Source organism: Ascaphus truei, chromosome 3 (genome assembly GCF_040206685.1).
Source record: "Ascaphus truei isolate aAscTru1 chromosome 3, aAscTru1.hap1, whole genome shotgun sequence".
Taxonomy (NCBI): Eukaryota; Metazoa; Chordata; class Amphibia; order Anura; family Ascaphidae; genus Ascaphus; species Ascaphus truei.
Window position 1 is genome coordinate 84,003,181 of NC_134485.1, and position 25,278 is coordinate 84,028,458.

Below are 25,278 nucleotides of genomic sequence, written 5' to 3' on the forward strand. Positions count from 1 at the left end.
TCTTTCCCCATTATCTCAGTCGTCCCCCATGATCTTCCCATCGTTCCCCATTTTCCCCACCGTCCCCCATGATCTTCCCATCGTTCCCCATGATCTTCCCATCGTGCCTAATGATCTTCCCATGGTTCCCCATTTTCCCCGTCGTCCCCATGGTCTTCCCATCGTTCCCCATCGTCCCCAATGATCTTCCCATTGTTCCCTTTTGTCCCTCATGATCTTCCCATCGTTCCCCATTTTCCCCCATGATCTTCCCATCGTTCCCTATTTTCCTCGTCGTCCCCATGATCTTCCCATCGTTCCCCATTTTCCCCCATGATCTTCCCATCTTTCCCCATTTTCCACATCGTCCCCCATGATCTTCCCATCATCCCCCATGATCTTCCATTGTTCCCCATGATCTTCCCATCGTTCCCCATTTTCCTCGTTGTCCCCCATGATCTTCCCATCTTTCCCCATCATCCCCCATAATCTTTCTATCGTTCCCCATTTTCCCGGTCGTCCCCCACGATCTTCCCATCTTTCTCCATTATCCCCCATGATCTTCCCATCGTGCCTAATGATTATCCCATGGTTCCCCATTTTCCCCCTCATCCCCATGATCTTCCCATGGTTCCCCATTTTCCCCAATGATCTTCCCATCGTTCCCCATTTTCCCTGTTGTCTCTCATGATCATCCCATCGTCCCCCATGATTTCCCCGTCGTCCCACATGATCTTCCCATCGTTCCCCATGATCTTTCCATCGTTCCCCATTTTACCCGTCATCCCCCATGATCTTCCCATAGTTCCCCATTTTCCTCGGCGTCCCCCATGATCTTCCCATCGTTCCCCATTTTTCCTATCGTCCCACATGATCTTCCTAACATTCCCCATTGTCCCCCATGATCTTCCCATGGATCTTTCTCCATTTTCCACATCGTTCCCCATTTTCCCCATGATCTTCCCATCGTCCATGATCTTTCCATCGTTCCCCATGTTCTTCCCATCGTTCCCCATTTTCCTCATCGTCCCCCATGATCTTCCCATCGTTCCCCATTTTCCTCGTCGTCCCCCATGATCTTTCTATCGTTCCCCATTATCCCGGTCGTCTCCCGCGATCATACCATCTTTCCCCATTATCCCAGTCGTCCCCCATGATCTTCCCATCGTTCCCCATTTTCCCCACCGTCCCTCATGATCTTCCCATCGTTCCCCATTTTCCCCATGATCTTCCCATCGTCCCCAATGATCTTCCCATTGTTCCCCATTTTCCCTTTTGTCCCTCATGATCTTCCCATCGTTCCCCATTTTCCCCACCGTCCCCCATGATCTTCCCATCGTTCCCCATGATCTTCCCATCGTGCCTAATGATCTTCCCATGGTTCCCCATCGTCCCCAATGATCTTCCCATCTTTCCCCATTATCCCAGTTGTCCCCATGATCTTCCCATCGTTCCCCATTTTCCCTTTTGTCCCTCATGATCTTCCCATCGTTCCCCATTTTCCCCACCGTCCCCCATGATCTTCCCATCGTTCCCCATGATCTTCCCATCGTGCCTAATGATCTTCCCATGGTTCCCCATCGTCCCCAATGATCTTCCCATCTTTCCCCATTATCCCAGTCGTCCCCATGATCTTCCCATCGTTCCCCATTTTCCCCACCGTCCCCCATGATCTTCCCATCGTTCCCCATGATCTTCCCATCGTTCCCCATTTTTCCTATCGTCCCCCACGATCTTCCCATCTTTCCCCATTATCCCGTCATCCCCCATGATCTTCTTATCGTTCCCCACCGTCCCCCATGATCTTCCCATCGTTCCCCATCGTGCCTCATGATCTTCCCATGGTTCCCCATCATCCCCAATGATCTTCCCATCATTCCCCATTTTCCCTGTTGTCCCCCATGATCTTCCCATCGTTCCCCATTTTCCCCACCGTCCCCCATGATCTTCCCATCGTTCCCCATTTTCCTCGTCGTCCCCCATGATCTTCCCATCGTTCCCCATGATGAAACGTTTGACCTTTTGATAAATTGCACCCTCAGAAAGACCGTGTGCCTGCTTCTATTTCCTTGCTGATTACCTTTGGGATGTCTGGACCTTCCTGGACAGTGCACCGGCAGATAAGTACCCCCCTTCAGCACCTATTAGCGGTGTGCATGTACTTCTATATATGACTGTCCCCCATGATCTTCCCATCATTCCCCATCATCCCCCATAATCTTTCTATCATTCCCCATTTTCCCGGTCGTCCCCCACGATCTTCCCATCTTTCCCCATTATCCCCCATGATCTTCCCATCGTGCCTAATGATTATCCCATGGTTCCCCATTTTCCCCCTCATCCCCATGATCTTCCCATGGTTCCCCATTTTCCCCAATGATCTTCCCATCGTTCCCCATTTTCCCTGTTGTCTCTCATGATCATCCCATCGTCCCCCATGATTTCCCCGTCGTCCCACATGATCTTCCCATCGTTCCCCATGATCTTTCCATCGTTCCCCATTTTACCCGTCATCCCCCATGATCTTCCCATAGTTCCCCATTTTCCTCGGCGTCCCCCATGATCTTCCCATCGTTCCCCATTTTTCCTATCGTCCCACATGATCTTCCTAACATTCCCCATTGACCCCCATGATCTTCCCATGGATCTTTCTCCATTTTCCACATCGTTCCCCATTTTCCCCATGATCTTCCCATCGTCCATGATCTTTCCATCGTTCCCCATGTTCTTCCCATCGTTCCCCATTTTCCTCATCGTCCCCCATGATCTTCCCATCGTTCCCCATTTTCCTCGTCGTCCCCCATGATCTTTCTATCGTTCCCCATTATCCCGGTCGTCTCCCGCGATCATACCATCTTTCCCCATTATCCCAGTCGTCCCCCATGATCTTCCCATCGTTCCCCATTTTCCCCACCGTCCCTCATGATCTTCCCATCGTTCCCCATTTTCCCCATGATCTTCCCATCGTCCCCAATGATCTTCCCATCGTTCCCCATTTTCCCTTTTGTCCCTCATGATCTTCCCATCGTTCCCCATTTTCCCCACCGTCCCCCATGATCTTCCCATCGTTCCCCATGATCTTCCCATCGTGCCTAATGATCTTCCCATGGTTCCCCATCGTCCCCAATGATCTTCCCATCTTTCCCCATTATCCCAGTCGTCCCCATGATCTTCCCATCGTTCCCCATTTTCCCTTTTGTCCCTCATGATCTTCCCATCGTTCCCCATTTTCCCCACCGTCCCCCATGATCTTCCCATCGTTCCCCATGATCTTCCCATCGTGCCTAATGATCTTCCCATGGTTCCCCATCGTCCCCAATGATCTTCCCATCTTTCCCCATTATCCCAGTCGTCCCCATGATCTTCCCATCGTTCCCCATTTTCCCCACCGTCCCCCATGATCTTCCCATCGTTCCCCATGATCTTCCCATCGTTCCCCATTTTTCCTATCGTCCCCCACGATCTTCCCATCTTTCCCCATTATCCCGTCATCCCCCATGATCTTCTTATCGTTCCCCACCGTCCCCCATGATCTTCCCATCGTTCCCCATCGTGCCTCATGATCTTCCCATGGTTCCCCATCATCCCCAATGATCTTCCCATCATTCCCCATTTTCCCTGTTGTCCCCCATGATCTTCCCATCGTTCCCCATTTTCCCCACCGTCCCCCATGATCTTCCCATCGTTCCCCATTTTCCTCGTCGTCCCCCATGATCTTCCCATCGTTCCCCATGATGAAACGTTTGACCTTTTGATAAATTGCACCCTCAGAAAGACCGTGTGCCTGCTTCTATTTCCTTGCTGATTACCTTTGGGATGTCTGGACCTTCCTGGACAGTGCACCGGCAGATAAGTACCCCCCTTCAGCACCTATTAGCGGTGTGCATGTACTTCTATATATGACTGTCCCCCATGATCTTCCCATCATTCCCCATTTTCCCAGTGGTCCCCCATGATCTTCCCATTGTCCCCCATGATTTCCCCATCGTCCCCCATTTTCCTCGTCGTCCCCCATGATCTTCCCATCGTTCCCCATTTTCCCCACTGTCCCCCATGATCTTCCCATCGTTCCCCATTTTCCTCGTCGTCCCCCATGATCTTCCCATCGTCCCCCATGATGAAACGTTGGACTTTTTGGTGGCATAATAAATTTCACCCTCAGAAAGACCGTGTGCCTGCTTCCATTTCCTTGCTGATTACCTTTGGGATGTCTGGACCTTCCTGGACACAGTGCACCGGCAGATAAGTACCCCCCTTCAGCACCTATTAGCGGTGTGCATGTACTTCTATATTGTCACATCCGCAGCTACTCCAGTCACGGACCGCCTCGCTGACGCGTCACACGGCGTTCCTATGCGCACACGCACGGCTAGGGCAGTACACGCACGCTCAGTGAGAAGCTGCCAACACCTCCCACTGGGAGGGAACTCGGCCGTACACCCGCGTGACGTCAGCGCTCCGCAACGCGCATCGCGCACGCGCGCGGGTTGCTCGGCAACCAAGGCAATCACCAGGAAAGCATGACCTGCAGGCTGTTTCTAATTACTGCTGCTCGGACACCATTGGAGGACCGGACCACACCCTTGCAAGGCAATTGGATCCTCCCTGCATATATACCTGCTCCTGTCTGGCATTCCTTGCTGAGCATAAACTCCTGTTTATGCATTGTGCTCACCGCTGCTGTCTAGTTTTGTCTTGAACTTTGTCTGTCCTGTTTGACCCTGCCTGTTACTTGGATTTCTACACTCTCCAGCACTTTGACCCCGGCTTCGTTACTCGACTACTCTACCTTCTATTACCCAGGACCTTGGCTACGAAACTCTACCTACCCGGACTCTCCAACCCTGGAACACGGCAAGTACCCTGACTACCCTGACCTCTCCAACCCTACGACGCAGTACGACTTGGACTACGCATTCCGGACAGGACTGCGTGGTTGTGGGTCGGTGTCTTTCTATCCCCACCTCAGCCCCGCGGTCTTCCGTCCTGTTTGTGGTGAGCGCAGCGTGACATATGCTCAGCCCAACAAACATGGACGCCGCTGAGGTGGCCCGACGCTTAGACACCCATGAGGAATGCTTCCGGCAACTTACCGGCTCATTTACACACAAGGAACAACTAGTGTCCCAACTTAAACAAGACGTGGATACCCTGACTGAACAAGTTAGACGTTTAACTGTATCTACCACCAACCCCGTTCCACTCGCAGCCACTCCTGCACTTATCACACCTACCTCCGAACCACGACTACCTGCGCCCAACCGATATGCAGGGGATCCCAGCGGTTGTCGGGGGTTTCTGAACCAGTGCTTCATACAGTTTGAGCTAATGCCCTCTCACTTTCCTTCTTCACGAATAAAGGTCGCATACATAATCTCCCTGCTGACTGACGCCGCCCTGGCATGGGCTTCTCCTATTTGGGAGCAACGCCCAGATTTGATCTCTGACCTCACTCTCTTCATCACCGAATTCAGAAGGGTGTTTGACACCCCAGGGCGTAGGGTTACGGCTGCATCCACTCTGCTTAATATTTCTCAGGGAGACCGTACTGTGGCTCGTTATGCTCTGGACTTCCGGACGGTGGCGGCCGAGACCGCCTGGAACGATGTGGCTCTATCTGCAGTCTTCTGGCAGGGCCTGTCCGAACGGTTGAAGGATGAATTAGCAGCTCTGGATCGTCCCGCTGGACTGGAGGACCTGATAGACCTGTGCATCCGGATGGATCAGCGCCTCCAAGAGAGAAGGAGGGAAAGAAACAAACACCCCCGAGGTATACAATCATCTTCCTTTTCCACCATAGGTCCTCTACTCTCCACAACTCCCGTCCTAGATGAACCCATGCAGCTGGGAGGGACTAGCCTTTCGCCTATCGAGAGGCAATGAAGAAGACGAGCGGGACTATGCCTCTACTGTGGCAATAACGGCCACCTGGTATTCAACTGTCCGCTGAAGCCGGGAAACGCCAAAGCCCAGTGAGTATAAGGAGGATCACGCTGGGCACTGCAACTTTTCCCCCTCCTCAACCCTCTACGAGGTTTTATCTACCGATCTCCATATCCGGTGAGACCTTCACAGTACAGACACGGGCCTTTCTGGATTCGGGGTCAGGAGGAAACTTCGTGGACCAAAAGTTCGCCTTCAAGAATAAAATACCGTTGGTACCCAAAGATCGACCGGTAGGTCTTGAAGCCATTGACGGACGACCATTGCAGCCCGCGATCATTTCCTTACAAACCATACCCCTTAACATCATGACTAGCGACTTTCACTCCGAGACTATAACCTTTGATGTCATTCACACCCCCTCCTCGAACATCATTCTGGGACTTCCGTGGCTCCGGATCCACAATCCTGTCATTGACTGGACAGAGGCCACGCCACTTCGTTGGAGTTCTTTTTGCTTGGAACATTGCATGTCTACTCCAAAGGCAGTGGCAGGAATGGAGGTCACGGATCCTGACAGGGTACAGCTGCCGGGGATATACGAAGATTTCCGCGATGTCTTTGACAAACGTCAAGCAGAAGAACTTCCGCCACATCGTGCGTACGATTGCCCAATCGATCTTCTACCCGGTACCATGCCCCCGAGAGGAGGATCATACCCATTGTCCATACCGGAGACTCAGGCTATGAGACTATATATCCAGGAGAATCTTCAGAGGGGGTTCATTCGTAAATCCTCATCACCTGCGGGGGCGGGTTTTTTCTTCGTCAAGAAAAAGGACGGAACCCTCAGACCCTGCATAGACTATCGCAGTCTCAACAAACTTACCATAAAGAACCGCTACCCCCTTCCGTTAATAACAGAATTGTTTGACAAACTCCAAGGAGCTAAGATCTTCACCAAGCTGGATCTCAAAGGCACCTATAATCTGGTCAGAATCAGACAGGGAGACGAATGGAAGACAGCATTCAATACTCGCGACGGGCATTACGAGTACCGAGTTATGCCGTTTGGGTTGTGCAATGCCCCTGCGGTCTTCCAAGACTTTGTTAATGACATCTTTAGAGACCTTCTGGACCGTCATGTGATTGTATACCTGGATGATATATTAATTTTTTCCAGATCCATGCCGGAACATACTACTCACGTCAAACAAGTCTTGCAGCGCTTAAGAGAGAACCACTTATTTGCTAAGCTTGAGAAATGCCATTTCCACCAAAGATCTACCTCATTTCTCGGCTATATTATATCGGACACTGGACTCGCTATGGACCCCAGCAAGGTCAAAGCTGTACTCGAATGGCCCTGTCCTCTCTCCCTCAAGGCTATCCAAAGGTTCCTCGGCTTCGCCAACTATTACCGGAGGTTCATTCAAGGATTCTCATCGGTAGTAGCACCCATCACGGCGCTCACTCAGAAAGGAGCTGACCCTACTAATTGGTCTAACGAAGCTCTCCAGGCCTTCGAGAGGATAAAGACGGCATTCGCCTCAGCACCCATCTTGGTACACCCAGATCCTTCATTACCATTTTCCTTAGAGGTAGACGCCTCCGATATAGGAGCAGGTGCTATACTCTCCCAGAGAAAGAATCCTCAAGCTCCACTTCACCCCTGTGCGTATTTTTCTAAAAAAATTTCCTCCGCTCAAAGGAATTATGACGTGGGTAACCGGGAGCTCCTCGCGATCAAACTGGCCTTGGAGGAGTGGAGACATCTACTGGAGGGTACGGAGACACCTGTCACAATATTAACAGACCATAAGAACCTACTGTACATTGAGGGAGCACGGCGACTCGGGTCTCGCCAGGCAAGATGGTCCTTATTCTTTACACGCTTCAACTTCCTCATTTCATATATCCCAGGCTCTAAGAACATTAAAGCCGACGCGTTGTCTCGACAGTTCCTGGTAGAGGATAGCAGGGTGGAACAGCAGGAGACCATTCTTCCATCCACTTGCATTGTGGCAGCCAGTACTTTCAACGCCTTGCCTGATATTACCAAGGCTCAAAACAACATCCCAGCAGGACTCAAGGTTCCAGAGGATCGTTTGTTCACTCCACTTCTTTACCAGAGGAGAGTCATGGAGTGGGGACATTCATCCAAGACAGCTGGTCATCCTGGCACCAAAAGAACTACTGAGCTCATCGAACGCACGTTCTGGTGGCCCAACATGCGGAGGGACATACGAGCTTTTGTATCTTCATGCGCTATTTGTGCACGGAACAAGACGCCACACAACAGACCTGCGGGTCTTCTTCATCCATTACCGATCCCGGAACGTCCATGGACACACATATCAATGGACTTTATTGTTGAGTTGCCTAAATCTAGAGGCATGGACACCATACTCGTAGTGGTGGACAGGTTTTTAAAACAGGCACACTTCATTCCCATGAAAGGTCTACCCACCGCATCAATGTTGTCCGACGTTTTCATCAGGGAGATCTTCAGGTTACATGGTACTCCCCGGAACATAGTATCTGACAGAGGATCCCAATTCATTTCACGATTCTGGAGAGCGTTCTGTAAGAGTCTGGACGTCACACTACATTTCTCGTCAGGATATCACCCCCAGACCAATGGGCAAACTGAACGCACCAATCAGTCTTTGGAACAATTTTTAAGGTGTTTTGTTGCTGATACTCAAGACGACTGGGCAGAACTTCTTCCATGGGCAGAATTCTCCCATAACAATCTTCGGAATGAATCATCTCAACAATCACCATTCATGATCAACTACGGGTTCCATCCTTCTGCGCTCCCTTCTCTTATCTCGAAGTCTGGAGTCCCGGCCGCAGAGGACAAGATCCTTCACTTACAAGACTTATGGCAGAAGATCCATCTAAACCTACAGCACGCTGGAAGACTACAGAAGAGACAAGCGGATCGTCACCGAAGAGAGGTCCCAGGGTACTCGGTAGGACAAAGGGTCTGGTTATCCACCAAAAACATTCGTTTAAAGGTAACTTCACCCAAACTGGCACCACGCTTCATTGGCCCCTTCCGCATCACTAAAAGGATCAACCCAGTAGCCTATCGGCTAGAACTGCCTAAATCTATGAGAATTCCCTCTGTTTTTCACTCCTCCCTTCTAAAACCATACCTTCAAGACTCTTCCTCCAAGGGGCAACCTAAACTGCCACAAACTATACTGGTAGAGGGTCAAATAGAATACGAGGTACAGACTATCCTCGACTCTAGGATGTCCAGAGGAGGATTGCAATATCTCGTACACTGGAGAGGCTATGGCCCGGAGGAGAGAGAGTGGATTCCTCATCGTCAGGTACATGCCAACCGTCTCATTTATGCCTTCCACCGTAGGTACCCGGAAAAATCATCTCTGGGTCGCCCGGAGGTCTTCCCTTCAAGGGGGGGCTACTGTCACATCCGCAGCTACTCCAGTCACGGACCGCCTCGCTGACGCGTCACACGGCGTTCCTATGCGCACACGCACGGCTAGGGCAGTACACGCACGCTCAGTGAGAAGCTGCCAACACCTCCCACTGGGAGGGAACTCGGCCGTACACCCGCGTGACGTCAGCGCTCCGCGACGCGCATCGCGCACGCGCGCGGGTTGCTCGGCAACCAAGGCAATCACCAGGAAAGCATGACCTGCAGGCTGTTTCTAATTACTGCTGCTCGGACACCATTGGAGGACCGGACCACACCCTTGCAAGGTAATTGGATCCTCCCTGCATATATACCTGCTCCTGTCTGGCATTCCTTGCTGAGCATAAACTCCTGTTTATGCATTGTGCTCACCGCTGCTGTCTAGTTTTGTCTTGAACTTTGTCTGTCCTGTTTGACCCTGCCTGTTACTTGGATTTCTACACTCTCCAGCACTTTGACCCCGGCTTCGTTACTCGACTACTCTACCTTCTATTACCCAGGACCTTGGCTACGAAACTCTACCTACCCGGACTCTCCAACCCTGGAACACGGCAAGTACCCTGACTACCCTGACCTCTCCAACCCTACGACGCAGTACGACTTGGACTACGCATTCCGGACAGGACTGCGTGGTTGTGGGTCGGTGTCTTTCTATCCCCACCTCAGCCCCGCGGTCTTCCGTCCTGTTTGTGGTGAGCGCAGCGTGACATATATATGACTGTCCCCCATGATCTTCCCATCATTCCCCATTTTCCCAGTCGTCCCCCATGATCTTCCCATTGTCCCCCATGATTTCCCCATCGTCCCCCATTTTCCTCGTCGTCCCCCATGATCTTCCCATCGTTCCCCATGATCTTCCCATCGTTCCCCATTTTCCCCACGATCTTCCCATCGTTCCCCATTTTCCTCGTCGTCCCCCATGATCTTCCCATCGTTCCCCAATTTCCCCGTCGTCCCCCATGATGAAACGTTGGACTTTTTGGTGGCATAATAAATTGCACCCTCAGAAAGACTGTGTGCCTGCTTCCATTTCCTTGCTGATTACCTTTGGGATGTCTGGACCTCCCTGGACACAGTGCACCGGCAGATAAGTACCCCCCCTCCAGCACCTATTAGCGGTGTGCATGTACTTCTATATATGACTGTCCCCCATGATCTTCCCATCGTTCCCCATTTTCCCTGTCGTCCCCCATGATCTTCCCATCGTTCCCCATTTTCCCCGTCGTCCCCCATGATCTTCCCATCGTTCCCCATTTTCCCCGTCGTCTCCCATGATCTTCCCATCGTTCCCCATTTTCCCTGTCGTCTCCCATGATCTCATGGCTGGGTGGGGACACAATAGGATCCGTTGGATCCAGACGCACCATCAGGATGTAAGGAGAGGGTTAGTTGGGGCCGTATCCTGAATTTATTAACATTCTTCATCATTTCCAGCTTAACGGCCCAATGTTGTGTTTTCTTTGCCTATATTTCCTGTTTGTTCCAATGCAATAAGGATCTTGTGTACTATACCATTGCAGAATACCTCCACCTTTTTTTTGGGACATCGTCTTGGAGGCTCCTCGGTGCTTTCTACCTTGTTAGCACCATCATTACAACTTATATTGTAAATTATTAAAAGAAATATTGCTCTGGTCCCCACTAAAGTTTGGTCTGGTTGTAAACCCTTAACCCTCTCTAAATCCCTTACACTTCCAGCTGTAAGTTTCTACTCTGTGGTTATGTTTGCAGCACCAATATAAGCAGTACAGTTATAACAGTGTCTTTGTTTCATAACGAGGCTAATCTTTTCAAATCTCTAGTCCTATTCTTAGTCACCAGTGGTATGTGTTGGGGTTGGGGCATTGCACTATGAACCCTATATTCACTGAGCCAAGCTTTATCCACCAACATCCTAGCAGGCGTCATTATGCAAATGACTGCCCCATCGTATCCGCCAGCTAATTAAAATGTAACTGAATAACAACAACACTAGGTTTTTTTGTGTACCCCCTGAAATATGCTGCCAGTCTTTCTACACGATTTATGTATCTGAAATATACAGTTGTAAAACATTGTGTGATCCCATTCAGAGGCGCCATATAAAGGCAAATTATTATTATTACTCAGATGATGAGAAGGTGTAATTTCCACTCCCTGTCAATTAGTTGCTCTGTCCTCCTATGTGCGGTGTTGGATGCTAAACTAAAATATATGTCAAGAAACTGAATAGTTCTTTGTCTTCCAAGCAAATAAAAGGTGAGAGGTGGCTAGCGTGACGGGCAGTATAACGTTTTGTCCCAGTGTTGGGTATCCTTTGTGTCCCACTGATGCTTCACTCCCGCTATCCCTCTGCCGCTCTGCGGCACGTCGGGAATACCCAGTGCCAGATATTCCTGGCTGTGTTGCAGAGTTTTGTATTGAATGCCGTAGACATGTGCTTTCCAAGTCTGAGTTTTGCCGTTGCGTGTGCATTCAGTATCGTGAGAAGAAGCTGTGATTTACGCTTATTCCGCAGCTATGGAGGAAACACAGACAACAGCTAATTAAATTACGGAAGATCAACCAGATGAGTCAATTATATGTGCATCAATGTTTTATCAAAACCTCCAACAGGAAAAGTGTGCCAGATGGATTCTCTTTTTGTCTTTGATTTTAAAGCTCCATTAGAGGACCTTTCCCATACGGAGGATCAGCCGATGTCATCCATCTGAAAAAAGGCACTAATCTACTTTTATCGTGAACCTGAGATTTTTAGCGCCTAAAATCTGCTTTGGAAATTCTTCACGGAAAGTCTGAATATTTGGAGCGGCGTTCTATCAAAGGGATGCAAACTATTTCTATACACCTATTTAGCCGCCTGAACAATATATGAGTGTGAAGAAGCTTGCGCTGGAGCTTTCTACTGCAAAAGGCATGTTATGGCTGAAAACCTAAACAAAACAGTGTTCATGGCACAAAGTGATAAAACAGTTAATATGTGCAAATTAACCCAGTGTTAGTTAGCACTGAAAAACACATAATACTGCAACTCCAAGTAGAATGATTCTCCAGGTCAGCAGACTCTTTGTAGACCCTCATATGAAGAAAAAAACACAAATGCCAAGGATATAGTGCATTAACATTTACTTTAAGATGACAGACAACACAGAGGGGAATGGTAACACACTGACACTCTCCCCGCTGGTAAGTAAACAAGAAGTGACTTCGGGCGCACTTCAACCCTTCTCCTTAGATAACAGCACCCGATGCGACCGCTCCACTTCTCAGTCAGGAACAGACCGCGATTGCCTCTGCCAGCGTCTCTCACCCGCAGTTGGGGCACTCCGCCGCGTCACAGCCGTCTCAGCAGTCTCCTTCCAATCGGGGCTTCTCAGGAGATTGGGTACAGTGGCCTCAAAGCCATCAAAAAAGGCCCAACATGTTTTGTCCCACCGGACTTCATCTGTGTTTTTCAGTGCTAACTAACACTGGGTTCATTTGCACATATTAACTGTTTGATCACTTTGCGCCATGAACACTGTTTTGTTTAGGTTTTAATTTGCGGTTTTGGGGAAAACCGCTGGTGTTTAGGCTGCAGCTTGAGTATATCACAATATTTGTTGCTCTTTATTATATTTTGTTCTGTGGCTGAAAACCGTTCATCTGTATTTCAAAAAATATCTTAAGTAAATTTCTAGTATTCTAGTGGTGTAGGTCTTTTGGGATCCCCATAAAACTATGTTATGAATCAAGCAAACAAGCAAGTGCCTTGCGATTTTTATCAAATAATAACACTTTATAAAGAACGGCTAAATGAGGAGAAACACGCAAGATAACTGGGAGGTGGGAATAAACAAACTAGCAAGAAAACCTGGAAAACCCGATGTTTTTATCGTTTTTAAGAAGGGAAGAATGTGGAGTCTACATCATTACCACAAATCCAGTCATGCTGTATTCATGCACTTATATGTGGCAAGTAATTACATATTGTATGTCCATTTGTGGTTATTTGATAACATTGCAGGCTTTCCAATGACACCAATTCAAGTGTCATTATATTTCATTGTTGACGGTGTACTTCACAGCACCTGTGTATTGCCTCATATTCAATAGGGAACAAAAGGTAATTGAATGAGAACACAGCATCTCCAAGTACTTTACTTACTGTCTCCCCAGCCCTCAGAGACACCTGCCAGGTCATAATGCTTTTTCCGCAGCTCTCCCAGCTTCTCTCTCTCCTTTTGCAATTGGTTTTCTAGCTCCAGCACCCGCACCTGCCAAGTACAAAACCATGCTGTTCACTTCGATACATACATACATACATACATATACACAAACACACACACACACACACACACACACACACACACACACACACACACACACACACAGTGTTGTATATTTATTGTGATGAAGACAATATGATATTGGTCCCTAGATTCTTATCCCTGGGGCTCAGGTCTGTAAATGAATCCTGAATGCATTGGGAGCAGTGATTACATTCTTCCACAAAAGAGGTTAAATCGGCTGCAGCTTCACGTTGTGGCCGTTACCTGGGAATCCATCTCCTGCCGTTTGATCTGCGTTAGTGTCATGCTGGAGAAATCCATTGTGTCTGTGGGAAGAAGCAGAGGAGTCCTGATTAGTCCCTATGGAGAAGAGACATTCCTATCAATCCCAAGATTCAGTTAGTCCTCAAGGAGAAACATCCCCCTATTAATGACAGAATTATCCCACCTGGAAATGGTGAGGGTGTTATGTACTCTATACAAAAAGGATAGGTGGTACAACCCTGATCTTTCCCTTAGATTGAAAGCTCTACACAATAGGAATCAGCTTACCTGCTGCGTCTGTTTGTGGTGTAGTATTGTACTGCACTACAGAATATGTTTGCAACACATACAAAAATAATGATTACGTTAATTAGCATGGGAGACAAATGGAAGAACCTAAAGGGAAAGGATGATGAGCGGTGGTGAATTAGATGGCAGATCAAAACATCCTAGGTACCTTTTTCCTCAATCTGGGACTTGACGGACTTCGTGGAAGCCACAACCCCAGCAGCATTTTGATTCACGACTCTAGAGGCCTGCTGGAGTCTTGTCAGGTTAGCACTATCCTTCTCAGCCTTCACCTGCAGACAGGGGTGTGTGACAGTGAGATATCTCTCAGTTCTATGGGTAACTCCACATAGAGCAGCTGCAGGGTGTATAGGCACGGTGTAAGAACAATAATAATAAGGATAGGCTATTCAAATCTTATGATAAAAACATCATGGGAGACAGAGACAATATCATGGTCATGACAAACCTCCCCGGTGAACTGATAGAGGTTTAACCTTGTTACCCTATCCTTTCCATGGCGGGGTTCGTGTTATACCTTGGAAGCTGCCACCAGCTGAGCTGTGCTAGCTGCAATTTCATGGGAACACACTATCAGGTCTTCAAACTTCCCCTGTCCCTGGAGCACAAGGTCTGCGGCGTCCCTGGAAAAGGGGAGAGGATGAAGAAAATAGGAGGCAGAGAATGGGATAGAAATGTGAGATAAGGTATAATGGCCAAAGGAAGGGGGGTTGTAAAGGATCAAGAAAGAAAATGAATTCGATTTGGTGTAGTGAAGATGAACCAGGCAGTAGAACGATGGGGAAGCAACACAAGTGAGACGGGACAAGGTGAAAGACAAGAGCAAAATTATTAAGTGACGTGATACAATGAGACACGGGACGGATGAAAGGGAAAGAGGTGTGACACTGTGAGACAGAAGCCGAGAGATGTCAGAATAACAGAAAGCAGGAGAGAGATTGTAGTGTGAGAAACTGGAGGGAAAACGAGAAGAGGAGAAAGGATGTTGAGAGAATGAAGGGAGAGAGAAAGAAAAGGCAAATGAAAAGAGAGAAAGGAAAGTGTCAGAAGAAAGTTGGGAAACAAGACAAAGAGGGAAGTAAGAAATGCTACATTCATTCGCTAATCTCAAAGATATTGGTATTATTACAAGGGTATAATGTATGGCCAGTGCAACCGGAGGCCAGGAGCAGTGCTGCTGATATGCACTCAATTACTGAAGAGACAAGAGTCCTCAACAATGCTACAGAGCAAAGTCTTGTGGTCAGTGGGGCTATGTCTCGGGGTCTCTAGTCACGGAATAGTCATTGGTCTATACTTACACCATAACTGTGGCCCCCCAACCCACTGCCTTCGAAGCTGAGATCAGTCCTTCTGTCCACCGTGAGTTCCTGGCGTAGAATTCCTTGGGAGACGATGCACCCTATGAGAAAAAAAGCAAAGCCCATGAAGTCACAGAGGAAGGGGAATCTAAAATGCGGGGCTCCTAAGGATTCAAATTAATTATCTTCACTTGCACAGCTCAATGATCTAATTATGCTATACGTTTTTGCTGAGGCATTACATTAAATGGGCGCCCAAAAAATTGTCGGGCTTCACAGGCATTTAACTAATACAAAGAGAGAGGTTAAAGAGAGCGAAGGAAAACTGTTTGAGAAGACGGCTGTAAAACTTACAAACTGACCCCCCGATTCATCAAGTTGGATTACAGGTTACCGCACCCGAACGGGTGTTATCTCCCAGTGACTTGAATGTGAGGTAATGGCTGTTTGGGTGTGTTAATCCAGCGGTGTGCAAAGTGGAGGGCCCGCCCCCCAGGGCGGGCGTGAGACTCGCTGTGGGGGGCGCAGGGTTTACAGAGGTCCCCACACAATTCCCGAATACATTTAAATTAATGCCGGGGGAGCTGCAGGGCCTCTGTAAACTTCTACTTACCTTGTTTCAGCCATTCCTGGTCACGCGTCGCCATGGCAACACGGCGTCAAATGACGCCACGGTGTCATGTGATGTTGCATTGCCGTGGCAACGTGACGTCATGACGCCAGAACGTCTGAAGCAAGGTAAGTGGAGGAGGGGGCGAGGAGAGTGGGACAGACGCCAGGGGGGCTCAGGGAAAAAAGATTGCCCTCCCCTGTAAATCAGTAACGAAGCTTGATGTATCTGGGGGGAGAGTGAGGTGTACTACAAATAAAAATAGCGAGATCTGCTGTAAGAGCTGTGCGGGGAGACACAGAGAGAGGGACTGCTTCTCTCTGATCTCTCTGCTGTTAGAGTTGTGTGGGTGGAGACACAGAGAGAGAGACTGCTTCTCTCTGATCTCTCTGCTGTTAGAGCTGTGCGGGGAGACACAGAGAGAGAGACTGCTTCTCTCTCATCTCTCTGCTGTTAGAGCTGTGCGGGGAGACAGAGAGAGGGACTGCTTCTCTCTGATCTCTCTGCTGTAAGAGCTGTGCAGGGAAACACAGAGAGAGGGACTGCTTCTCTCTGATCTCTGCTGTAAGAGCTGTGCGGGGAGACACAGAGAGAGGCTGCTTCTCTCTGATCTCTCTGCTGTAAGAGCTGTGCGGGGAGACACAGAGAGAGGGACTGCTTCTCTCTGATCTCTCTGCTGTAAGAGCTGTGCGGGGAGACACAGAGAGAGGGACTGCTACTCTCTGATCTCTCTGCTGTTAGAGCTGTGTTCGGAGACAGAGAGAGAGACTGCTTCTCTCTGATCTCTCTGCTGTTAGAGCTGTGTGGGGAAACAGAGAGGCTGCTTCTCTCTGATCTCTCTGCTGTTAGAGCTGTGTGGGGAGACACAGAGAGAGAGACTGCTTCTCTCTAATCTCTCTGCTGTTAGAGCTGTGCGGGGAGACACATAGAGAGAGACTGCTTCTCGCTGATCTCTCTGCTGTAAGAGCGGTGCGGGGAGACAGAGAGAGGGACTGCTTCTCTCTGATCTCTCTGCTGTTAGAGCTGTGCGGGGAGACACAGAGAGAGGGACTGCTTCTCTCTGATCTCTGCTGTAAGAGCTGTGCGGGGAGACACAGAGAGACTGCTTCTCTCTGATCTCTCTGCTGTAAGAGCTGTGCGGGGAGACACAGAGAGAGAGACTGCTTCTCTCTGATCTCTATGCTGTAAGAGCTGTGCGGGGAGACACAGAGAGAGAGACTGCTTCTCTCTGATCTCTGCTGTAAGAGCTGTGTGGGGAGACACAGAGAGGGACTGCTTCTCTCTGATCTCTCTGCTGTTAGAGCTGTGTGGGGAGACACAGAGAGAGGGACTGCTTCTCTCTGATCTCTGCTGTAAGAGCTGTGCGGGGAGACACAGAGAGAGGCTGCTTCTCTCTGATCTCTCTGCTGTAAGAGCTGTGTGGGGAGACACAGAGAGAGGGACTGCTTCTCTCTGATCTCTCTGCTGTAAGAGCTGTGCGGGGAGACACAGAGAGAGGGGCTGCTTCTCTCTGATCTCTCTGCTGTAAGAGCTGTGCGGGGAGACACAGAGAGAGGCTGTTTCTCTCTGATCTCTCTGCTGTAAGAGCTGTGCGGGGAGACACAGAGAGAGGGACTGCTTCTCTCTGATCTCTCTGCTGTAAGAGCTGTGCGGGGAGACACAGAGAGAGGGACTGCTTCTCTCTGATCTCTCTGTTGTAAGAGCTGTGCAGGGAAACACAGAGAGAGGGACTGCTTCTCTCTGATCTCTGCTGTAAGAGCTGTGCGGGGAGACACAGAGAGAGGCTGCTTCTCTCTGATCTCTCTGCTGTAAGAGCTGTGCGGGGAGACACAGAGAGAGGGACTGCTTCTCTCTGATCTCTCTGCTGTAAGAGCTGTGCGGGGAGACAGAGAGGCTGCTTCTCTCTGATCTCTCTGCTGTAAGAGCTGTGCGGGGAGACACAGAGAGAGGCTGCTTCTCTCTGATCTCTCTGCTGTAAGAGCTGTGCGGGGAGACACAGAGAGCGGGACTGCTTCTCTCTGATCTCTCTGCTGTAAGAGCTGTGCGGGGAGACACAGAGAGAGGGACTGCTTCTCTCTGATCTCTCTGCTGTAAGAGCTGTGCGGGGAGACACAGAGAGAGGGACTGCTTATCTCTGATCTCTCTGCTGTAAGAGCTGTGCGGGGAGACACAGAGAGAGGCTGCTTCTCTCTGATCTCTCTGCTGTAAGAGCTGTGCGGGGAGACACAGAGAGAGGGACTGCTTCTCTCTGATCTCTCTGCTGTAAGAGCTGTGCGGGGAGACACAGAGAGAGGCTGCTTCTCTCTGATCTCTGCTGTAAGAGCTGTGTGGAGACACAGCGAGAGGCTGCTTCTCTCTGATCTCTCTGCTGTAAGAGCTGTGCGGGGAGACACAGAGAGAGAGGCTGCTTCTCTCTGATCTCTCTGCTGTTAGAGCTGTGCGGGGAGACACAGAGAGAGAGGGACTGCTTCTCTCTGATCTCTCTGCTGTTAGAGCTGTGCGGGGAGACAGAGAGAGGGACTGCTTCTCTCTGATCTCTCTGCTGTAAGAGCTGTGCGGGGAGACACAGAGAGAGGGACCGCTTCTCTCTGATCTCTCTGCTGTAAGAGCTGTGCGGGGAGACACAGAGAGAGAGACTGCTTCTCTCTGATCTCTGCTGTAAGAGCTGTGCGGGGAGACACAGAGAGGGACTGCTTCTCTCTGATCTCTCTGCTGTTAGAGCTGTGCGGGGAGACAGAGAGAGGGACTGCTTCTCTCTGATCTCTCTGCTGTAAGAGCTGTGCGGGGAGACACAGAGAGAGGGACTGCTTCTCTCTGATCTCTCTGCTGTAAGAGCTGTGCGGGGAGACACAGAGAGAGGCTGCTTCTCTCTGATCTCTGCTGTAAGAGCTGTGCGGGGAGACACAGAGAGAGGGACTGCTTCTCTCTGATCTCTCTGCTGTAAGAGCTGTGCCGGGAGACACTGAGAGAGGCTGCTTCTCTCCGATCTCTCTGCACAGCTCTTACAGACTGGTGGTGGCCGGTAGGACTAACGCTGTGAGGGTCATATTCAGAAGCAGGGACCCCCTGCTGCGTTAATCCCCCCCGGGAAATTCCCTCGGCACTGGTCCGGGATGCGCCTGGGACACTGTCCACCCGCATCCCACAAGTGCCGCACGGAGGAACGTGTATCGCACATTTCTATATTGGGCGTTATTTAATTAAGTCGTGAGGCTGCAAAATGGAAGCCAAAGCAGTGTAAAAGAACTAAATCAGAACTATCAAAGGAAAACTTCCAAGTGGCCTAGCTACTAAGATTATATCTCACCCTGGTTTGTGCATCAAAAATTCAATACTAAAAAGCATAACAAACATCACCAAATGTGCCTCGTGTGCATGAAGACTTCCTACCTACATGATGCATAATTTGTTATTTGCGATTATTTCACGTCACGTTGAATAGCTGATTGATAACATTTAAATTCAAACTGAATTATGTGTATTTTTTTTATGTGTAATGTTAATGAATAGTGTAATGTCACTCATAATAGCAATAGTGTGAAAACAATAATAAATAATACATTATGGTAGTCAATATAATAACACATCTCTGCAGCGTGAAAAAAAAGTCGACACATTGAAACCTAATTCCGCGCTAAAATTTCCAGACTTTTTGCGGCTTAGGCCAAGACCAAGGCTTGGCAGACCATTTGGCCGCACGTTCTTCTTTTTTGGGGCGGCGCACAGAAATATAAGTTGTTTTAACTTACTATTTGCATTTCTGTGCGCAACAAAAAATACAATACAGTATTTGACACTGATGGCGCAGATGGAGAAATCAGGTTAGTACAGAGGCACACACATGCACAAATTAACGTGAGATTTCTGTGCGCCAGTTTGTGGCAGAAATACTTTTGCGGTCGCTGTGTACATCTGATGGAAGGTCCGTATGGGACCTGCAACACTGTATTCTTCCCTGCTCATAAATGGAAGATACTGCACTAAGTACCGTGTGAGTGGGGCTCGACTTTGTATCTCTTTTGGGAAACTCGGCCCTCATTGATTTTTTTTTGTGTACATTTAAGACGACAATTGATGGACATGGCATTCCTTTATTTGATAAACCACTAGTTGCCTTTTTTCTCCAGTTAGTACATGGCCCCCATTGTGTTATGAATTGTAGTCTTAAAACATGAAACCCATTTGGAATGTTTGTAACTACTTTGTTTAAGGGGAGTTCCCCTTTTTACGGAAAATATGTGAATCCAGGCATATTTTCCATCAAATTAGTATTTTGTTGTTGTTAATCCTAAAACAGGGCATGGCACTCTATACAACAGTGGTCCCCAACTCCAGTCCACAAGGACCCCTTACAGTGCAGGTTTTAAGTATACCACTGCTTCAGCACAGGTGGGTCTGTCAAGATGATTGGAACACCTGTGCTAATGAGAGGATATCCTTAAAACCTGCACTGTTAGGGGCCGTTGAGGACTGGAGTGGGGAACCTCTGCTTTACATGATCAGGTCAATCAGGCCGTTCACGTTCCAATTCCGCAGAGAAAATTATAAGCAGGATAAAAGTTGTTTTTTTAACTGCAGTTTTTCCCCCCCTTTTTTCTTAAGCAGATATTTCAGCATGGCGTAAAGGTAGTAACACTGTAAGGACAAAAGGTGTGTAAGTAAAAACAAAGATCAACAGAGCACCTTTTACAGGAAAAACCTAAAACCTAATTCCCTAAGTATAAGTGTATTGGAAGATGTAGCGCCGCAGCTACTTATCGAGGCCCTGCCAGCCCCACCGGCATAGGAGAGTGTGAAACCAAAAACAGAAAAGGTCTGTGCCAAAGCAAAATAATAGTTTATGTGATAGGGGGGCAGTTAAAATGACAGTGACTCAGTGGGCTAATTGGTGACTTACCCCTCCACTCTGCACAATCTCTTTCTGAAGGTCTTTAGAGGCCATGATCAAAGCTCGTATCCCCTGCATGAGATCTGTGCATGATCCAAGGATCCTGCAGGACAAAGATACACGAAGATGTAGCCATTGGTATTGTTTCTGCCTGCGCGCTCCCGCATGTGAAGTAGTATTTCAGCCCCACCCTCTTCCCGTGAACAGGTGATGCAAAACAATGGCTGCTTATCCCGCTGGCGCGTTGCGTATGTCCTGCACAGCACCAGCGGGACATAAGAAAGTTGGCTATATCTGCAGATGAAACAAGCATTTTAAATGTGACAGTCAACACTCAGGTTTTACCTCTCATTCACTTGTAATTTGACTCCAGTGTCATCGGTCCGGGACTTATTGAGCATTTCCTGTAAAAGAGAGAGGGGGGAGGCGGGGGTGAGCATCGCCGCAGAATAGCCATTGCTTCCCTTCTGATCTTATTTTATTCTCATAGTCTTTTTCGTGGGGTTTTCATACATATTATAGTAAATAACAAAAGATAAAATATAAAAATAACATAAGAAGACATACATTCTACCATTTTCCACAAGTAATAATAAAGTTATTTCTTCAATCCAATTAACAATCAGCTTGTCTTAAACTAATAAATAACCTAAGGCCCTACTGAAATATCCGGAATTTCATAGCCTGTTTTAAAAGTCACCCCATATTACTGAATCGTTAGCTTATATTGAGCTCTGATTTCCATTTTGTCTCTACAGGTACCTCTCTCTATATCTGGCCTTCTGATATTTGTCTCGGGAGGTTCCAGGGTACTGTATGTGTCCAAATGTATGTTTTATCTAATGTTTGACTTGTTGTGGCAATTAACCAATAAACTGCTCCCACTTTTTAAAGAATTTTTCGGTTTTGAGTTCCTTATTTGTCTCTGCTTCCATTTTATCTAACATCATTAACTGGGCAAGGCAAGAGGCAAGTGATGCTGCTGAATGAGGAGACAGAATGGAGGCAGCAACAGAACTGAGAAAATAAGTAGCACATCTTAAAAAACGTTTTATTTAACAAATAGATATGCTAAATTGCCTGGCATTTCAGCATATCTATTTGTTAAATAAAACTTTTTTAAGGACCCCCCTGCTTACTTGTTGGAGGCGCCATCACCACAACACTGTCATTTACATTTGGAGCGCTCAGTTATAATCTACCTTTTCAGCAAACAGAAGTGAACCAGAGAGAGGGCATGGAAAGCAATACATATATTGCTGTGCAAGGCAACATGTTGGGCTACAGGGCCAATGTTAAGTTGTACTGAATTTTTAAATATCAGCTCACGGCTGCCATCCAAAGTTCACAAGTCATTTATGCATCATTGCTTTGGCTATTATTGTTCATCAAAATGCAGTGCATATTGTTTTCATTAGTACATTGTACTGTATTAGAGATGAACTAAACAAATACTCTTGCACACACGGTTAAAAGTCATTTTGACAACATCTCCTTGGCCTTTATGATTCATCACCTGGTCCTTCTTGTCCAACTCTGCAACTGGGCCTCCCTTTTGTTCTCCAGTGCTTCCTTCGCTATTGTCTAAACCCGTTCTCAGCTCCTTCTTTCCCTATGTGCCTTCTTCTCTTTCCACACCGTCTTCCCCTTTCATCCCAATGCTTTCTAGCCTTTTCTCTCTATTTTACCATCACAACTTTATACAAGCACAAAAACATTAGAATCTGACAGACCCACTGTATGAACCTCCACCACCTCTGATGGGATGTCTTTCCATGGATCCTTCTCTTAGTGAAAGAACTTCCCCCACGGTTTTCCCTGATCTAAAACCCTCCGGATTCAGAGAAATGACCACTTCCTCTGGCTTTCTCTGAAAATGCTTACCTCCAGTACCTTGTTGATACCTGTGATTTAGAGTGTTTTCCAATATATCCCTACTTCCTCTCCTTTTTCATAGGCTGTACATATTAAGAGCCCTAGTCTATCTATCCTGATAGCACAAAAACATTAGAATCTGACAGCAGATCAGGGTCACTTCTGTATAGCCTCATATCCCATTGAATTCTTAGTTTAGGATACTTTTATGTCTTCCCCAATCACTCTTGTAATCCTTTACCCACTGTATGAACCTCCACCACCTCTGATGGGATGTCTTTCCATGGATCCTTCTCTTAGTGAAAGAACTTCCCCCACGGTTTTCCCTGATCTAAAACCCTCCGGATTCAGAGAAATGACCACTTCCTCTGGCTTTCTCTGAAAATGCTTACCTCCAGTACCTTGTTGATACCTGTGATTTAGAGTGTTTTCCAATATATCCCTACTTCCTCTCCTTTTTCATAGGCTGTACATATTAAGAGCCCTAGTCTATCTATCCTGATAGCACAAAAACATTAGAATCTGACAGCAGATCAGGGTCACTTCTGTATAGCCTCATATCCCATTGAATTCTTAGTTTAGGATACTTTTATGTCTTCCCCAATCACTCTTGTAATCCTTTACCCACTGTATGAACCTCCACCACCTCTGATGGGATGTCTTTCCATGGATCCTTCTCTTAGTGAAAGAACTTCCCCCACGGTTTTCCCTGATAAAACCCTCCGGATTCAGAGAAATGACCACTTCCTTTGGCTTTCTCTGAAAATGCTTACCTCCAGTACCTTGTTGATACCTGTGATTTAGAGCGTTTTCCAATATATCCCTACTTCCTCTCCTTTTTCATAGGCTGTACATATTAAGAGCCTTAGTCTATCTATCCTGATAGGTTTTATGTTCTAAACCAGAGGTGCGCAAACTGGGGGGCGCGAGATTTTTTAGGGGGGGGGGCGCGCGGCAGTTACAGAGGCCCCGTGCTCTTCCCCAAGGCATTTAAATTAAATGCCGGGGAACCTCGCGAGGATTCTACAATATTTCACTTACCGTGACTCAGTCGGCTTCGGCGAAGCGTCGTCATGGCAACGCAGCATCAAATGATGTCACGTGACATCACATGACCACGCGGCATAATCTGACCATGTAAGGGGGGACACGAGCAGTTGGGGAGAACAGGCAGGGGGACGCAAAGCAAGAAGTTTGCGCACCTCTGTTATAAACCATACAGCACTTTAGTTGCACCACCTCCATTTTGTTTATGATCCTCTTGAGGTACAATATCCGGCACTTTGCACTGGGTGAGCTCTTACCAGTGATCTATGAAGTGACATTACTACCTCTCTCCTAATACCTCCTTACACAACTGAACATCCTGCTGGCTTTCTCCATTTTGTTATCACAATTGCCCTGTCCTGCCCCCATCTCACCTCGATCCGGGAGACTGCTGTTTCTACAGCTGCTGCAGTGGCTGCCATCTCCTTCTCAACCAGATCCCCCAGCTCCTCCTCTCTAATATCCAGTGCGGGAGGACGCAGCTCCTGAGAGGCCAAAGAAACAATTGCCATCATCAGACTTGGCGCCAAGTACGACCCTTTCTAATATTTTCAGCTTATTTAGTCACACTTCCTTCCTAGAATGCACCTTACCATCCATTCTCTAGTATCAGGAACCAGCGTGGGTCCCCAATTCACCTCAAACATTTCTTCTACCATAGCCAGGTTGGACTTCTACAGAGAGCCATGGGTCAAATTCCCACCCCTTTAGTTAATCATTTAATCACAAACCATATTCTAAATGAATGGATTTCCCATCATAGTATCTCAAATCAAAAGACCTGACATTTGGAATCATGTACTAATCGTCACAAATTGCTTATTTTGGTGCAAAATTGTGGCTTGTCAAACTCAATGTAAATTGTGCTTGTGTGCATCTATGTTCAGTGCTAACCTCAAATTTCACCATTTGTGCCAGCTGCATCAAACATTATTTTTTTTCATTGGCCTGGGCCCAGAAATGGACAGCGCTAGGTGTACAGATGTAAATGCTATTTACTAAAAAAGAATGTGAGTCAAAATCGCTTGCCAAGTTTAACATGTCGTAAGCCAGAAAAAGACTCCTAATAGTGGTAGTGCAGAATGAAACTACTATGCATCAACCCAAAAATGGATGTGGTGCGTCACGAATGTTTCTCTATAAATGTTAAAAAATGTATTATTTTCTCAGCATGGCTATAATAAATGATACCATGGTAATAATTGAAATTAACATATACCAGTTAAAAAAAAATTTAAATACATATAATTCTGTTTTAATATAAATTGTTTCAATCAGGTTTTCAACATGAGTAATGTGACCATACATGACATACATTTTTTTGAAGGTTTGCACTTTTTAACACTGACACAGATCACAAATGTGAACAAATATGTTTGTACATAGACCCATAATGTTCCCTGAAAGTGGTTTCTGATCAA

The 25,278-nt window shown here is 47.7% G+C and overlaps 1 protein-coding gene across 4 annotated transcripts in view; it reads right to left on the reverse strand.

The window, feature by feature from the left end:
* Positions 1 to 11,322: 11,322 nt before the first annotated feature.
* The window catches only part of HIP1 (huntingtin interacting protein 1), a 62,709-nt gene continuing 48,753 nt past the window's right edge, over positions 11,323 to 25,278 (reverse strand). For 2 of the 4 annotated variants that reach the window (XM_075594435.1, XM_075594434.1), the window contains exons 22-30: positions 24,232 to 24,342; positions 21,281 to 21,339; positions 20,945 to 21,038; positions 15,438 to 15,538; positions 14,654 to 15,089; positions 14,285 to 14,408; positions 13,828 to 13,889; positions 13,440 to 13,548; positions 11,323 to 11,810 (exon numbers count right to left, since the gene is read on the reverse strand). In XM_075594435.1, the coding sequence (XP_075450550.1) occupies positions 11,800 to 11,810; positions 13,440 to 13,548; positions 13,828 to 13,889; positions 14,285 to 14,408; positions 14,654 to 15,089; positions 15,438 to 15,538; positions 20,945 to 21,038; positions 21,281 to 21,339; positions 24,232 to 24,342 (1,107 nt within the window). In that variant the 3' untranslated portion in view covers positions 11,323 to 11,799. Of the gene's footprint in view, positions 11,811 to 13,439; positions 13,549 to 13,827; positions 13,890 to 14,284; positions 14,409 to 14,653; positions 15,090 to 15,437; positions 15,539 to 20,944; positions 21,039 to 21,280; positions 21,340 to 24,231; positions 24,343 to 25,278 lie in introns of those variants that run through there. The other 2 variants (XM_075594436.1, XR_012800440.1) reach the window with 2 other exon arrangements.